This window comes from Rhagoletis pomonella, unplaced genomic scaffold (assembly GCF_013731165.1).
Source record: "Rhagoletis pomonella isolate Grant_MI unplaced genomic scaffold, Rhpom_1.0 Rhpom_scaffold_00003, whole genome shotgun sequence".
NCBI lineage: Eukaryota > Metazoa > Arthropoda > Insecta > Diptera > Tephritidae > Rhagoletis > Rhagoletis pomonella.
In genome coordinates, this window is record NW_023458557.1 from 33,070,301 (window position 1) to 33,087,916 (window position 17,616).

At 40.9% G+C, this 17,616-nt stretch overlaps 1 protein-coding gene across 3 annotated transcripts in view; it reads left to right on the plus strand.

The window, feature by feature from the left end:
• The first annotated feature begins 215 nt into the window (after positions 1 to 215).
• LOC118735153 (ER degradation-enhancing alpha-mannosidase-like protein 3) overlaps positions 216 to 17,616 on the plus strand; it is a 434,164-nt gene continuing 416,763 nt past the window's right edge. For all 3 annotated transcript variants that reach the window (XM_036464787.1, XM_036464786.1, XM_036464788.1), the window contains exons 1-2: positions 216 to 443; positions 515 to 661. In XM_036464787.1, coding sequence (XP_036320680.1) covers positions 247 to 443; positions 515 to 661 — 344 coding nt within the window. In that variant the 5' untranslated portion in view covers positions 216 to 246. The remainder of the gene's footprint in view (positions 444 to 514; positions 662 to 17,616) is intronic.

Consider the following 17,616-nt stretch of genomic DNA (forward strand, 5'->3'; position numbering starts at 1 on the left):
GCTAAAAAACTGTGTACTCAAAAAAATTCTAACACTTCCGAGAAAAAAGTTTGAAATTTAGGTGAAAATGTGTTGCACTTTTTTGTAGTTTCCTACAAATTGTTACACTTGGGTTTATATGGGGTTTGTCCGAGAATGAACTGTATTTTAATTGAAAATTCTTAAAAATAAATAAATAAACATAAGTGGCACACAATATCCCTTTGAAATGGCGTGCTATAGATATGACCGATACTGTATGTATGTATGTACATGCATAACATCTGCTCAACCGTCAATAACTATATCATCGTAATACAGAAACCACATAACCAACCAGGCTTAATAATGCGTTCGCGTTATATTCAGATTGTAACAATTGCTTTAACAATTTTTGTCTCACTGGTCTTTGGAGAAAGTATACCTACTCAAAATATGTCACGTAAAGAGCGTAATGATTTAAGGTAAGTCAGCATTTTTCAGTTAAATACCTTGCTTTTAAAAAATTATAATTTCTTAATAAATTAATGGTTAGGAATGAAGCTCGGGAAATGTTTTATCATGCGTATAGAGCTTACATGGATAATGCATATCCAGCAGACGAATTGATGCCCCTGTCTTGCAGCGGGCGTTACCGAGGTGTTACACCTTCACGGGGTGACATGGATGACATTTTGGGCAAGTAAGTTCTGAAACAATTTATTATTTGAAATTCATATAATAGGTATAGGTTACGCTGGTATCTATTTTCGGACAAAAAGTCAGGGAGAGTTTTCCAAAACGGATCCAGGCTTTGAAAGAAAATAAATATTAGTTGGTAGAGGGGGCCCCTGATTCTAAATTTGAAGGTCCCGGGCTCCGGAGGCTTATAGTTTGTAAGTAATTTGCATTTAAAGTTGAAAAAAAGCTAAATTCAACCTGACTTTTTCCCTTGCAGACCAATTGCACTGAAATGTCGGTGCTGCCACACATCTTATATATAAATAGGCAATTATGTTTCCTTTACACAACTTTTACGGCTAAACTATACCTCTAATGTATAAAGAATTATATATCATTCGAAAGGTATTTTGATGCTGCTGTGCAGACAATCTAACATAAAGCGAAAAAATCAATTCAAAAGTGACACCAATACCAATGCCACACATTTACATGGGTGGGCCGGAAATGCCTCCTAAATGTAAGCTTTAATATTGATACTGTATTACAGAAACGTGCTAAGCAGCAGTTTAGAGGAATAAGGGTTCGTTCAGAAATGCATCAAGCCAAAGCATCAGTCTCTTTTTACCTTCCTTTTATTAGCTCGGGATGTAACTATGTAATATTGATGCGCCTAAAAGATGCAGCGGTTTCTATTCCCAAGTTACATACCATGACAGTACGAATGGCAATTATAATAGGGAGGTTTTAGTTTTTTAAACTATAATTTTATTATTTCTAAACTATAACTGATGGAAATGTCAAACATGCGCAACCACGGTTAAAATCCGAATTATAACTTAGTTTCGTAAATAAAACATTTCCATCAATTATAGTTTAGAAATAAAATAGACTGATGCTTTGGCTTGATGCATTTCTGAACGTACATCTTAGGGTACATATCGTCCCGTTTAGAGAGTGTAAAAAATGCTTAATTTCTTCCCCTAGGATACAGTAAACGCATTTTTTACTTAACATTTCTGGTTCGGCAGTTATGTGGATAAACGAGCCGCAAGGTTGCGGGTTCGAGTCCCACGGCCAATTGAATTTTCATTTATTTCGTTTTCATTCTTTTGTTATAAGTTCTTTATTTGTTGACTTTTTATTAAAATTCAACTCTAAAAATTTAAATTAACTAATAGTAAAATAAAAAATGTGATATAAAATAAAGCAAATGAAAACAAAATAAAGTAACATTCCCACGACAGCCAGTTCTACGTACCGGAATGACTCGGGTTTTACCCGACCAAGGGCTGTTGTTTCGGCGATCTAACACCGTTTAGGCTAACCTCAGTCCACCTGAGCAGCCCCACACAGTCACCACAGCACAACAACATAATAACACCACAGACCATACCACAGCCACGACAGACCACAGAACACACATAACCGCACCACTACCCACACGCCGCCGCCAACAACTCCTGGTTCCTCGTACAATCTGCACGGTATGTCAGACCAGGATATTCAGTAATGCGACATCAGTCAAGTGCAACACCTGCCTTGGCTGGTGCCACTTTAGGGCATGCTCAGGTCTGCGTACCACGCGAGATTGGACGAGGAACTTCGAGGGCCAGTGTTGCGCTGTTCGGTCGCAGACCCCAACTGCGACGCCTCCCGCCACCTCCACAGGACGGCAACCACCTCAGCAGCGCACACAGCCAACGGCGTCATGATCACACACATCCCTCACACCCCGCATCACCACACGTCTCCCGAACCACATGAAGCTCCTTCAATTTAACTGTAACGGGCTTCAGAGCAAGATCGAGGAGATAACTGTCTTCATGGGAAGGCATGGCATATTGATAGCTGTGGTCCAAGAGACGAAGTTGCACAGCAATTCAACACTGTTGAATTGTGCCGGGTACAACGTGCACCGTCGCGATCGCGAGCGAGATAATGGTGGTGGCTTAGCGTTCATCACGCACCACACCATGCAGTATCGTCTTATCAAAGCAGACATCGACCACAGGGATACCACTCTAGAATGTCAGGGCATTGCTATCCGGTCAGGCGATGTTGAGCTCGAAATATTTAACGTTTATATACCCCCTGTCACCTGCTGCCCAGCAGGATATCACCCTGACATAGGTGCGCTCCTCAGAGGTGAAAACAGTATGGTAGTAGGCGACTTCAATGCGCACCACGATCTTTGGCACTCAAGCCTGTCAAACGATCGTAGAGGAACTGACTTGGCTGAGCAGATAGACGATTCGACATTCTGCACAATGAACGACGACGCACCCACCAGGATTATGGGCAGCTGCTGCAGCTCGCCAGACATAACAATAGTCAGCGCTGGTTTGATAAACAGCATATCATGGCGATCTATGCTGACTTTAGCATCAGACCATCTGCCCATAGTCATCTCGATCGATAAACCAACCGACTTTGCTTCCGCGGAACACCGGACCTATATCAACTTTTCTAAAGCTGATTGGAAAGGCTTCGCGGAATTTACTGAAAACACCTTCGCTGCTCTCCCCACACCAACCGACGTCCACCTTGGTGAACGTAAGTTCCGCAGGGCTGTCACCGCTGCTGCAGCTCGCTTCGCACCGGCAGGATGCATTACGGACCCACGTCCAAATTTCTCTGCTGAAGCGGCTGTTCTAGCCGATGAGCGTGATAGCCTTCGTCAGGCCGATCCCGGAGATCCCCGTATCAGGGATCTCAACGCGGAGATTCGGCAACTAGTAGAGTGGGAAGAGCATCTGAAGACCTGTAACTTCACCTTTGGTATGAGTAAGCTTTAGTCAACCGTGAGGTCACTGTCCAGTCCGACGAAGCACGACGACAGAGTCGAAATATCTTTTGGCGACCATGCTTCGTCGGACCCGGAGCGATGCGCGAGCTATTTTAGCCGGCAGTTCATACTGCATCCTCCGGTGGACAAAGCCAAGCGTCGACTGACCAGAAGGCTGCACAAACTGCCAACAACCTGTGCCCCCCTTCTTTCACTTGCGGTGAAGTTCAGGTGGCCATCGGGAAGGCGAAAGCTTCCAAAGCCATGGGTACCGACGGAATATGCATGCTGATGCTGAAAAATTTGGGTCTTGCGGGGGTAGCGTACCTAACGGAGGTCCTCAATTTGTCTATGGCCACCCTCATCATCCCAGACATCTGGAAGGTGGGGAGATTGGTCCCGCTGCTCAAACCGGGGAAACCCGCCAACAAAGGAGATTCTTATCGGCCGATAACACTCCTTTCCCCGGTAGCGAAGACACTCGAGGCCTTGCTGCTCCCGTATTTCACAAACCACTTGACTAGAGCTGCCAGATATCTCCGTTGCCAAACCCGGACACTTAAGGGGGGAGGGGCCTCTCGTTCCCTATCCCTTCGTTTCGACAAAAATTATGTATGAAAGGATGTAGTAAAATTTTATTTTGACAAACAAAAACAAAAACATAAAAACATGAGATCATGAGATTATTACAACGTACACCAGCATAACAAAACAATTTATCACAACTAAAGCAAAGAGAATTTTTCACAATGCAGGTACCTTTTTTCTTCCTTATAAAAATACAGTTTATACTAAATACAACAGAAAACATAAAAATAAAATTTCAAAACTTTGGCAAAACTCGGGAAAATGCAATAAATTTGCATACAAATTCGCTACTTTCTATTCAGACTTTTCTATAAAAATTTTGAAAATGAAGTTTTGCAGCCCATAAAAATTTAGTTGATTTTTGGTATTGTTTTTACTGAGAGTTTCTTCCATACAAACTATGTTCGAAATTTTTTTGTATGTGGAATACACTGTCAGCAAAAAATAAATAATTGCAAAATATCAACGTAATTTTCGGGTAATTTCAGACTTGCACTTTTACTTATAAGTTATTTAGGTTTCACGAAAAAAAAAAATTATATACAAGGTAACATTAAAATATCGGTCGTTTGTTTCGTTGCTGTGAACTTGTTTCATAACTTCTGGCTTTTGCTTAATATAATTGTAAAACTCCATGCATGCCATTTTAACGTATTTAGGTACATACTTACATATATTAATCATGAACTATTGCTTGTGCAAAACGTGCTAAATTAAAAAAAAAATCCGCATATGAAAGAGCACCAACCCAACTCGTAATAAATTTTAGTATTTAGTATAGAATTATTCAATTGAAATACGCCAATATTAAAATGAAGCGCTTTGCACTTAACGGATGCTTTTTCATAATTAAGTAAAAAAAAAATATTTAAATTCCATGCTGCCTGTAAAAGGATTTGAACACTGATGCTCTGGAAATTAGCAAATTGTGGCAAGCATCTTCCTGCACTCAGCTACAGCCAGACATGTAAATGTGCATTCAAATGTTCAGTTTGATTCAACACCACGTGTGCGTGGTATAAAAGTATTGTTTTTAAATACGAACATTTTAAAACGATAATCAAATAAAACATATTCATGTTTACTATGCGTTATTTCCCCCAGTAAACTCATAAAATTTTTCTTAATATTACAACGCGTTTTATCTCTCAGTGTAGTCATTTTTATGCAAAATTTGTGCAAACGAAACCCGGGACATTTTAAGGTTGGACCGGGACACCGGAACAAATAGTCTAAAACCGGGACATGTCCGGGAAAACCGGGACGTCTGGCAGCCCTACACTTGACCCTAGCGAAGCATCAGCATGGTTTCCGTAAAGTGCACAGTACAACAACAGCACTTAATGCCATAAACACTCAGATACCTCGTGGCCTCAAGAATGATAGAATACAAGATTGCGCCGACTGCAGCAGAATTCGTGAGAGTAATTTTAGCGTGACGTCATCGTAGAGTTGACAACTGAGAGCGGCGAGAATGAGGGCGACTATTGATGTGCTGAATTGTCCCCAAAACTCGGTACTTCCTTTTCGGTATCCGATACCGATTATTTACATTAAATCCTCGCCATTATATGCATTTCAGGTTTAGAAAAAACGTTCATTACTAATTTATATGATATCGGCTAAAACACTTGAACTTATCGCCACAGAAAAATATTATTTTATCAGTTTTAACCTTAGTCGGTCCAAGGTTCAAGAAAAATACTTTGACGGACGAAGAAGCCTTTCAGGGGAGAGATTCTGTAGCCAGTTAGCGACAAGTTTCGGATCGATATCGCACTTGTTGACTTACAAATATTTGATATCAAACGTCGACAAAACCGATACCGATTCGAAAATTGTCGTTAACTGGTTACAGAATCTGTCCCAGGCCTACAAAAATGATATCGTCCGATTCAGCTGGAACAAAAATGCTTCAAACAAGTAAGGGTTTCTCTGTATTATGGCATCGAACCGACATATATACATCTTTCATTTGAATCAGTAAAAAAGCTCTATTGGCTCTTACATTCGGGTTTTGTTTGGCGTTTTTTCCATATTTTTGGCCTATGTGCGCTTTTATTCGAAACCTAAATGTTTCGGTACCGAGTATCGAGAGTATTGGGTACTTAAAAGTATTGACTCAGCACATCACTACTGCTGTCTTCTCTACTATGACGTCACCAAAACAGCTGATTCTGTCAAAATCACTGAGAGCCGAGTAGCGGTATCGTCATCGGCGCCACCTCTGTATTCTCTCCACCGTGTCGTGGCCTTAACCGAAACCGTCCCTGTGAGAGAACGATTCTGGTAGCGTTGGACTTGTCAAAGGCGTTTGACACCGTCTGCCATTCCACGCTGCTAGAAGATATAGTGGCTTCCTCTCTCCCACAGAGGCTCAAAAGGTGGTCGACAAATTATCTGAGTGGTCGACACTCGTCGGTAATGTTTAGAGACAAATCGAGTAGACTTAGAAAAATAAAACAGGGGGTTCCACAGGGTGGTGTCCTTTCCCCGCTACTGTTTAACTTTTACATTTCAAAGCTCCCTCAACCACCAGAGGGAGTCTCGATTGTCTCTTACGCCGACGATTGCTCGATTATGGCGACTGGGAATGGAATTGGTGACCTGTGTTCGAAAGTAAACGGGTATCTCTCCGAACTTTCTCGCTTCTTCACTGCAAAGTGTCTAGCCCTCTCCCCTACGAAATCCTCTGCGACCCTGTTCACAACCTGGACGAAGGAGGTCAGGCTACCGCTGGGAATTCACGTCGATGACACACTAATTCCGACGGTGAATAATCCCAAAATACTCGGACAACATTCGACAGCCTGCTCTCTTTCTGTGCGCACGCAACCGCTATTGTCTATAAAGTACAGAGCCGCAACAAGGTCCTCAAGTCGCTAGAGGGCAGTACTTGGGGCAGAGACAAAGAAACGTTGCTGGCAACATACAAGGCAATAGGCCGGCCGGTTTTAAACTACGCAGCGCCAGTGTGGTCGCCGGGGACTAGTAGGACGCAGTGCACGAAGCTACAGACTGTACAGAACACCGCACTCAGGACAGCGACAGGATGCCTCGTGATGTCGCCCGAACATCACCTCCACAACGAGGCACGAATGCTCCGCATAAAGGAGCACAACATAATGCTCTGCAAGCAGTTTCTGATCGGGAGCCACAGAAGTGGCCACCCAAACAGACAGCTGCTTGCAGAGGAGCCCTCGCCTAGGCACGTCAGGAGGCATCTATATGAACTGACGGACGAAGTCCAGAGGTTCATCAAGCAACGTCTGGACCCGTCAGCTTACGGACTGGCCCTGAACGGCATTCACAGGGAGTCAGTCTCGAGTTATGTAGACTCTAGACCTGTGAATGCCGTTCTAGGCATACCACCGGACATAGACGAGACGGAGCTTCATCTGCCTCGGGAGACACGAACGACAATAGCCCAACTCCGCTCTGGCTACTGCAGCAGGTTAAACTCCTACCTGAGTAGATTGAATGAGGATGTGCCATATGAGTGTCCGGCTTGCGGAGAGACCCCACATGACTCGAAATATCTCTTCGCATGCCCGGAAAACCCGACAACCCTAACGGCTTTGTCCTTGTGGACCGACCCGATAGAAGCTGCACGCTTCCTAGGGCTGCCGTTAGTGGAACTTGAGACAACGACTGAGATATCAACCGATCTGGGCGGGGTTGTTGTAGCCGCTACAACAACAACAACAAAATAAAGTAAAATTAAATATATAGATCAAATAAAATAAAAACATATAAAATAAATAATAAAAACAAAAAATATTTCGCAATCGCTCCAACCGAGGATCGAACCTGGCAGCTACAGGCTTGTAGCCCGTAACTCTTACCACTCGGCTATCGCGGACGGCGGAACTCGCGCGCTTTGTTTGCTTGCTTGTACAAAAGACAACAGCCTGCCGTTTTTACCAGTGTTGTCAACGAAAACGGCCCGGATCCGAGTTGATTCCCAAAAATTTCGTGCATTTGTTCGGCGGCTTATGCGCATTTTAAAGAGGAAAATGCATGAGTCAAAGCAAATAAAGGCTGTTTATGCAAATAATCGAGCCCGTTTGTCAACCGTATAAGTCTTTGTTCTATTTTCAAATAGTTTGACGCTTATACAGCTGCTATAAGTGGTAATATTAGTTTTCCCAAAAATTGTAGATACGTGGTTAAGGCAGGAACGGGACGATATGTAGTATGTAGAAGGTAAAGTTCAGTATATATGTACATAGAAGAACAAAGGGATAAATGCAGAGATTAAAAGAAAATTAAAGAAACCTAAACAAAGACAAAGAGGAAGATAAATTTAAATAGTTAATTTATTTTTGTTATTTTTTGGCCTTATGACAATTATATTCAACAATTTTTATTGAGCTCGAGGCCGTTTTTTATGAAAATTTATTGTGGAAAAGCAACAATAATTTGAAAAAATGGTAGAAGTGATAGCTATTTCGGAAATCACCACATTTCCTCATCAGACTTCTTTCAGTAGGCTTCGAACCGACGATCCCACTGACTCAGCCAGTTGCCTATGCACCGTGCTAAGTACGTCTGGTAAATTATCGTTTTGCTTTTTTCCACTATTTTCAATTTTGTTATGCCAACACAATCAAGCGCAGCTATTCCGCTGCAATTCACTTGATCATGTGGTTGTTGGTATTGTTGGTTTTTGCTAATAATTCTATTTTTAGAATGTTTAACTTTTAGGTGTGCTGTCCTTAAGTTATTTGTTTATGTTATTTTTTGGCCTTATAACAATTATATTCAACAATTTTTATTGAGCTCGAGGCCGTTTTTTATGAAAATTTATTGTGGAAAAGGAACAATAATTTGAAAAAATGGTAGAAGTGATAGCTATTTCGGAAATCACCACATTTCCTCATCAGACTTCTTTCAGTAGGCTTCGAACCGACGATCCCACTGACACAGCCAGTTGCCTATGCACCGTGCTAAGTACGCCTTGTAAATTATCGTTTTGCTTTTTTCCACTATTTTCATTTTTGTTATGCCAACACAATCAAGCGCAGCTATTCCGCTGCAATTCACTTGATCATGTGGTTGTTGGTATTGTTGGTTTTTGCTAATAATTCTATTTTTAGAATGTTTAACTTTAGGTGTGCTACTGAAAGAAGTCTGATTAGGAAATGTGGTGATTTCCGTAATAGCTATCACTTCTACCATTTTTTCAAATTATTGTTGCTTTTTCACAATAAATTTTCATAAAAAACGGCCTCGAGCTCAATAAAAATTGTTGAATATAATTGTTATAAGGCCAAAAAATAACAAAAACAAATAACTTAAGGACGAGTACACCTAAAAGTTAAACATTCTAAAAATATAATTATTAGCAAAAACCAACAATACCAACAACCACATGATCAAGTGAATTGCAGCGGAATAGCTGCTCTTGATTGTGTTGGCATAACAAAAATGAAAATAGTGGAAAAAAGCAAAACGATAATTTACAAGGCGTACTTAGCACGGTGCATAGGCAACTGGCTGAGTCAGTGGGATCGTCGGTTCGAAGCCTACTGAAAGAAGTCTGATGAGGAAATGTAGTGATTTCCGAAATAGCTATCACTTCTACCATTTTTTCAAATTGTTGTTGCTTTTCCACAATAAATTTGCATAAAAAACGGCCTCGAGCTCAATAAAAATTGTTGAATATAATTTAAGTAGTTAATATAATAGCAAAGGTGTGGGTGAAAATTTAGATACAGAAAAGAATACAGATAAAGATGTGAATTAAAGTAAAGGAAGTGATACATATAAAAACAAAGATATAAAACGAAAGAGACAAAGATAGAGATAAAGGTAGGTAAAATTGAAGAATGATATGTATATTGTGTTGTTGTTGTTGTAGCGGCTACAACAACCCCGCCCAGATCGGTTGATATCTCAGCCGTTGTCGTCAAGCTCCACTAACGGAAGCCCCAAGAAGCGTGCAGCCTCAATGGGGTCGGTCCTCAGGGACAAAGGCGTTAGTGTTGTCAGGTTTTCCGGGCATACGAAGAGATGTTTCGAGCCGTGGGGTGTCTCTCCGCATGCCGAACACTCATTTGGCACATCTGCGTCTAATCTGCTCAGGTATGAGTTTAACCTGCTGCAGTAGCCAGAGCGAAGTTGGGCTATCGTGGTTCTAGTCTCCCGAGGCAGATGAAGCTCACGTCTCGTCGATGTCCGGTGGTTGTACGCCTAGAACGGCATTCACAGGTCTGGAGTCTACATAACTCCAGACTGACTCCCTGTGAATGCCGTTCAGGGCCTGTCGATATGCTGCAGGTCCAGAGGTTGCTTAATGAACCTCAGGACTTCATCCGTCAGTTTTTTGTTGTTGTTGTAGCGGCTACAACAACCCCGGCCAGATCGGCTAATATATCAGTCGTTGTCGTCAAGCTCCACTAACGGAAGCCCCAGGAGGCGTGCAGCCTCAATGGGGTCGGTTCACAGGGACAAAGGGGTTAGTGTTGTCGGGATTTCCGGGCATACTAAGAGATGTTTCGAGCCGTGGGGTGTATCTCCCCATGTCGGACACTCATTTGGCACATTTGCGTCTAAACTGCTCAGGTACAAGTTTAACCCGCTGCAGTAGCCATAGCGAAGTTGGGCTATTGTAGTTCTGGTCTCCCGAGGCAGATGAAGCTCCTTCTCGTCGATGTCCGGTGGTTGTGTTCCTAGAACGGCATTCACAGGTCTGGAGTCTACATAACTCGAGACTGACTCCCTGTGAACGCCGTTCACGTCTGTGGCTCCCAACCAGAAACTGCTTGCAGAGCATTGTGTTATGCTCCTTAACAGGGAGCATTTTCGACTCGTCGTGCAGGTGGTATTCTGGCGACATCAGAAGGCATCCAGTCGCTGTCCTAAGTGCAGTGTTTTGAGTCGTCTGTAGCTTCATCCACTGCGTCCTAATAGTCCCCGGCAACCACACTGGTGCTGCGTAATTTAAAACCGGCCGGCCTATTGCCTTGTATGTTGCCAGCAACGTACTGCCGGCTAGGGACTTGAGGACTTTGTTGCGGCTCTGTACTTTGTTGACAATAGCGGTTGCGTGCGCAGAGAAGGAGAGCAGACTGTAGAAGGTTATTCCAAGTATTTTGGGGTTATTCACCGTCGGAATTGGTGTATAATCGACGTGAATTCCCAGCGGTAGTCTGAGGTGGAGAACAAGGTCGCAGAAGATTTTGTAGGAGACAGGGTTAGGCTCCTTGCATTGAAGAAGCGAGAAATCTCGGAGAGATACCCCTTTACTTTCGAACACAAGTCATTAATTCCATTCCCAGACGCCATGATCGAGCAATGTCGGCATAAGATACAATCGAGACTCCCTCTGGTGGTTGAGGGAGCTTTGAAATGTAAAAGTTAAACAGTAGTGGGGAAAGGACATCACCCTGTGGAACCCCCGTGTTTTATTTATTTGAGTTTGCTCGATTTGTTTCTAAACATTACCGACGAGTGTCGACCACTCAGATAATTCGCTGATCACCGTTTCAGCCTCTATGTTTTCTAGTAGCGTGGAGTGGCTGACGGTGTCAAACGCCTTTGACAGGTCCAACGCTACTAGAATAGTTCTCTCACAGGGACGGTTGCGGTTTAGGCCACGAGTTATCTGAGTGTTTATTAGGCTGGGTCGATTTTGTATGGGGGAAAATAAAAGGCATTTGACCGTATTGTAATAGTAATATTATGATGTCTTAGGTCTAAGCCAATTGTTATTGGCCACGAAAGATTAATTTAAAACTTATCTTTAGCCCGCGCAATTGAATCAAAGTGTATGAATTTTTAAAATTTAACTTTGGCTTGTAATATCTATGGTATGCGTTAATTGTTATAAATAGGACGATATATCAAATTAAGGGTTATTAAATTTAGTATCTCACGTTCATTTATCATTTTTCTATAAGTCTACACGTTTTTAAGGTATGGGGGCGTTCAGAAATCACGTGATCATTTTTTTTTACATTTTGGAACCCTCCCCCCCCATAGTGATCTATGGTGATGTTATGCGAACCCCCCCTCCCCCCTCCCCGCGAAAATCGCGTGATTATTTACTGAGAAATTAAAAGGTTTTTTTGCTCTAAGCAGAAAAATAAAAATTTTCATTTAACACTTCATTTAAATAAATACAATAAATACGTAACATAAAAAGTACAAAAATTCATTTGAGTTAAGGTAGTGCGTCTTAGCCAGGGAAACATTTTTTAAATAACCTGATTATGCATCAAGCCATGGGTTTGCACATACGTCAGTTACACTAACGATAGAAAGCTTCTCATCTATATACATCATCAACAATATCGTTTTCATCGAGTCACTCTACCACATTTGTTCCGTCACTTCCATTTAAAATACACAGAACTTCAGCTGGACGACGATTAAGGATCCTTAACGAACGTATTGGTTCAAAATTTCTTTTCTTTTTATGCAAAGACTGAAGATGATTATGCAGACCTTTTTTTGAGCTGAAGTATAGCTGACAGTTAATGCACATGCGTTCGGTGATCAACCCTTTTATGGTTGGACAAAAGAAGTCGTAGGCCATTTTATTTATATCAAAATTTAAATGTTTCGATCCCAACGATAGTCTTAAAAGTAAAGGCGCGAAATGTTTTCCATCATGCGCGTCAGGTTTTGGGACAATTAGACCACTAGGTGTTTGCAGAAGAGGGTATGGAGGAGGTAAAAAGCGGTGATGTAAAATTTTTTAGTCGGGAGCTCCGCATTTGCCCACAGCAATATATATTAGTGCATTTAACTATTTGAAGCATATACTGACTTTCTCGAACGTGTGTGCTGTACCACTTAGTACATGGTAATACCGGAACAAAATTTTCAGCTCTAGCATCTGCTTCAATGTACTCTGCAAATACTTCGTAGCTGTCGATGACCATACCACTCCATATTTCAGCTAACACCTCACCAGCTTTACGAAAATTTATCTTCTCTAATGTTGGATCAACAGTTTTCCCATTTCCATCTAGATGGTTGCCGAAAGAATCGTGAGGTAGTATTACCCCCGCCAATTCCCGACTTAATGGAGCCATTCTGCGTTCAACCCTATTAAAGGCGCTTCTACCAGGTGCGTTTGTGAATATAAAAAGAGCGTCGAGGTCATGTTTTTGCAAGTGATGAATTGCATGTGCAACCACCTTGGGGTATCTAGGATTTTCATCCGGGCCTCCGTCAGAAGACACAAAAATAACCCTCTTAACACGTCCACAATTATCTTTTATGACATTTCGGAATTGAGTTAATGTGATAAGTTTTTCAAAATCAAATGCATGTGTGGATGCGGTCGATGACGAGTGCTTTCCACTTCTGATGGCAATATAAGATGGTCCAGAGTAGGTTACTGCTTCCGGACGTCCTATTTCGCCATTTTGTATTACACATGCAGCATAAACGCTAGGTATCAACTTGTGTCTGGCGGCTATCATCCAATCGTGATCAGGAAGCGAAACGCGGTACTCCATATGCATTAAGACAGGTGCCTGCTTGTTAGCAGCTGCTAAACCTATTGGTACACGAGCTTTATCATCTTGCGATAGAAAGCATGCTTGCAGCGGGCCTAGAATACTTGCCAGCATTTCCAACGATCTAATGGTAGCGACACAGAAGTGCTGGTCCAAATGGCTTTTGTGATGATCAGCCTCTGGCCGACTCAATTAAAAGGTAGGGTAACAACGTGCTTTTTTCCTTCCGACGTTTTACAATTTTTTGGCATTAATCGCAAATATGTCGCGCTTCTAGATATTTGGTAACCGAGATGTAACAATTTTTCATGAAGGTCGCTTAAGGTTTGACAACGCCGTACAATTTCACTTCGCCGACGTTCGTTGGCAGAAGCACCAAACATGGCTATGTCGACAATTGTTTTGAGTAACTCAGGCTGCTTACATTCAATACGAGGAGGGCCTGGAGTACTATGTGTTACATTGGCTGCGTCGACATTATTTGCACTTATTTCTGCTAGTTTCGATTTAAGAGTTAACCTATGCTTTTTGGAGGGAATAGCGTGAAGCTTTTTTCTTCGGAGATGTTTTTTACAAGACTCAATACGTTTTTTGATTTTAGAAATTTCGTTTGATTTTCCACGGAGCAATGCCACATTGTATTCAGCTTTCAGTAAAGAAATTTGATTCCGGAGAACATCCTGCGCTGGGGTATTACGACAAATTGGCGTAGTAAACTCTTCAGAGTCCTTGCTATTTTGAACTACGTCTGCGGTTTCACTCTGGCTGCAGTCGGGTTCAATTGCGGGGGTAGAACTATCGTTCAGTTAGGCGTTTCTTTATCATTGTTCTGAAATGCATAATACAATAATGCATTACTATTACAAACTTTTAATAAACTAAAATCTGTCATCACCTTTTCATTGGGGTGTTGAAAGTACTGGGCAATATTGGCGATCTTAACTTTTGTCATTGACTGCTTTAGCTCTTTAATTTTATTTAAAATAATGCTTTCGAAATCAGTTTTGTCTGTACAAGTTTTTTTAGCATCTCTCCAGAAGATGTTTGTACTTTCCTGGCACGCTGCTTTTGTTTTATTTGTATGTCGTGCAACATATGCACGAAATAGCTGCAAGTGAAGATTGGAATTCATTTCACCATAACTTTTTGAACTTAAATCATAGGCATAGTCACGGGATTCGCCGTGGAGGCTACTCCGCAGCAGGGGGCCACAAATGATGTGGTCCACTGCCGATGAGTCCGTTGGCCTGAGCAGACTCTGAGGTGACTCCACTTGTTGCAAGCATTGCACTTGACTGAGGTGGAGTTGTGGTGTAGTCGTCTCTGGGATACAAAGCGGGTGTAAGTTTCTGGCCCAGGGTTTGACTCGATGCCAACCCTGAGCAGACGAATACGTAGCAGACACAACTTCTGAGACATTTCACCGACCTAAACGGGGTTAGATCGCCGAAACAACAGCCCTTGGTCGGGTAAAGCCCGAGTCATTCCGGTACGTAGGACCGGCTGTCGTGGGAACGAGCTATACTATGAATATGAGCATATATTAAAGATGAATAAATAAAAACCAATTTCAAAACTGAAAAACGCAAAACTGATTGTAGAGTCAAAATATGTTATTCTAATTTTAAATGTTTATTTGAATAAAGAAAATTTTTGAACGAAAGCAAATTCTCATGCGCAAAGATTTTGTGTATGAAATATGAGCAGAAGGCGTGTTACTTAGGTGTATGGGGCGTATGAGTAACATTCTTTCGTGCTCAATTTTCATACAAATAATCTGGCGCATTTTTATTTGTCCACTCATTATTTCGTATTTATCCATCGATTTTCTTCATCAGTAACTTGATTGTTTTTTGTAACAGAACAAGCTTTAGTACAAATGCAAAAATTTGAGACAGAACCTGTTATTTTTTAAATTTTTTCTCTGTTAAAGTTTGATTTTTTAAATTTTTTCATTAAAAAATAAAAAAAAGCTGGAATGATTAATTAATTTGTTAGAAACTATAAGCCCTATCGGAAAGTGATGTATACACGTTTTATGGAGAATTTCACTGGCTTTCATTTGCCGTATTTTATATCTATTATATTTTTATATTTAGATTTTTAAATTGGTTCGTAAGATATACTTGAAAAGGAACCAATTTTTGCTTTATCTATCTCGAAAAAGTGTTCATAGAAAAAAAAAATTAACTCGATTTTCGGAATCACCGAGCAATTCTACATAGGAATTGGATAGTGGCATCCACAGAATATTTTTGCTGTAAACCAGTGTTATTTATCTCTTTACGCATATAAGACCAAAAATATTTATATTGAATCAAACGTCTAGTTGTACGGATACTTGGATGTTATAAAGAGTGAGTTTTGTCAAAAATGATTTTTCTCATAGAATTTGGAACAAATGGTCTAAAAGGTTTTTGTGAAATATCACACCAAATATTAAGATCAAGAATCGGAATATTAATTTCTTTTAAATTACTATTACAGTTTTGATCAGTTATAATGCCTTGAAGTGTTTGATCTTTTTTCTGTTCCTATTTTTCTGCTTTTGAATTTATAATAGGTTTCTTCCACAAGCTACTCGAAGTCCCTTCGAGTTACACATACGCGTTCCACCAGTAAGTTTTTGAGTTTATTTGATATACGATGACAGTTTGAAATTTGCTCGAGTTTTTCTACAAGTAGCTTGTGGAACAAACCTAATACGTGTTAAAGGTTTATGATCAGTGTATACAGTGAAAATTCTACCCTCAAGAAAATGTTTAAAGTTTTTAATTGAATTGTTTATTGCCAAAAGTTCTCTGTCAAACGTTGAGTAATTTATTTCTGCAGGAGATAATTTTCGTGAAAAATAGGCAAGTGGTTAAAACTGTCAAACCGTCGTTGCGTGCAGATGTGTTTTTTATCGCTCTCAGTTTTCGAATATTTGCTAATGGGTTCCATAACTTTATTAGTGTCAAAATGATTACTAAAACTTAATGAAGTTTTTTCTATGTTCGTGCATAATTTTTGAGACAGTGACTCTTGCATATTATAAACAAATAACGAAAAAAGACGTTCCTATTAAAAATGCCTTGCTGCTGTAACCATAAAGTTGAGCGTTCGCAACCAAAAATCCAGTGCGCAAAGTGCAATGAACTATTTCATTTGGAATGTGTGAATATTTTGCCGGCAGACGCTGTGTTTCTGCTTAACTCAGAGAGGCCTTTTCTGTGCAAAGTGTGTGCTGAAGCTCGGCGATATTCTATTCGCTCCCCGCCTCCTCCTGTTATTCTTAACGAGAGTGTTGTTGCTACTAATGCCATTGCTTCGGATTCCTCTAGCAAAGAAATCGGTGCCCATCGCAATAACAACCTCCCACAGCAGCACAAAATTCCTAAAAGTGCCTTGCCTAATCAACTAACTAGTAAAGCAAGTCGGTCTATCGAAAATGCCAATAATAACATTAATCTAAACTTAAGGCCAAAAGAGACTGCTACTCTGAGGGCAGAAAATGCCCGCGCTGTCTCGCTAAGCCTTTCTAAAGTAAGTGATACCACTAGTGGGTCTAACAACAAGCAGCAGGTATCATTGGTTTCGATTTTCAATGCAATCGTCTCTCTTCGTGCTGAGAATGCTCGTATGCATAATCTCATTTCAACTCTTCATGAAAATAATAATAAATTAACAAACAAGGCGGACAGCATGTATTCGGATCTCTTACATATGCTATAAAATCACTCACAATGGAAATCAAAGATCTACGTGCTACTGTTAGTGCTGCTTTTGTGAAGGTTCGTAGTCAAAAAGAAGCGAATTACGAAAATGGTGCACTTATTGATGTTAGTACCACTAACAATTCTGCGATCATGTCGCGCATGGAAGCCAAAACTAAGGCTAAATCCTCTGTAGTTGCTAATAATGCCCTCGCTGTCTCTGGTGCTTCTGATAAAAATGTGTACACTCATGCTGGCTCGGTGCTGCCAACGAATGTTACACACCCTGCAAAACTCGAATGACCGAAACTAGAACACATTCACAGAAATTTTCGATTGTCACTAATACATAAATAGTACATGTGAGAATTCGCTATGAAAAAATCTTAGAATGAAACAACATCTTATAATTTTTGAACTGCTTTATAATATC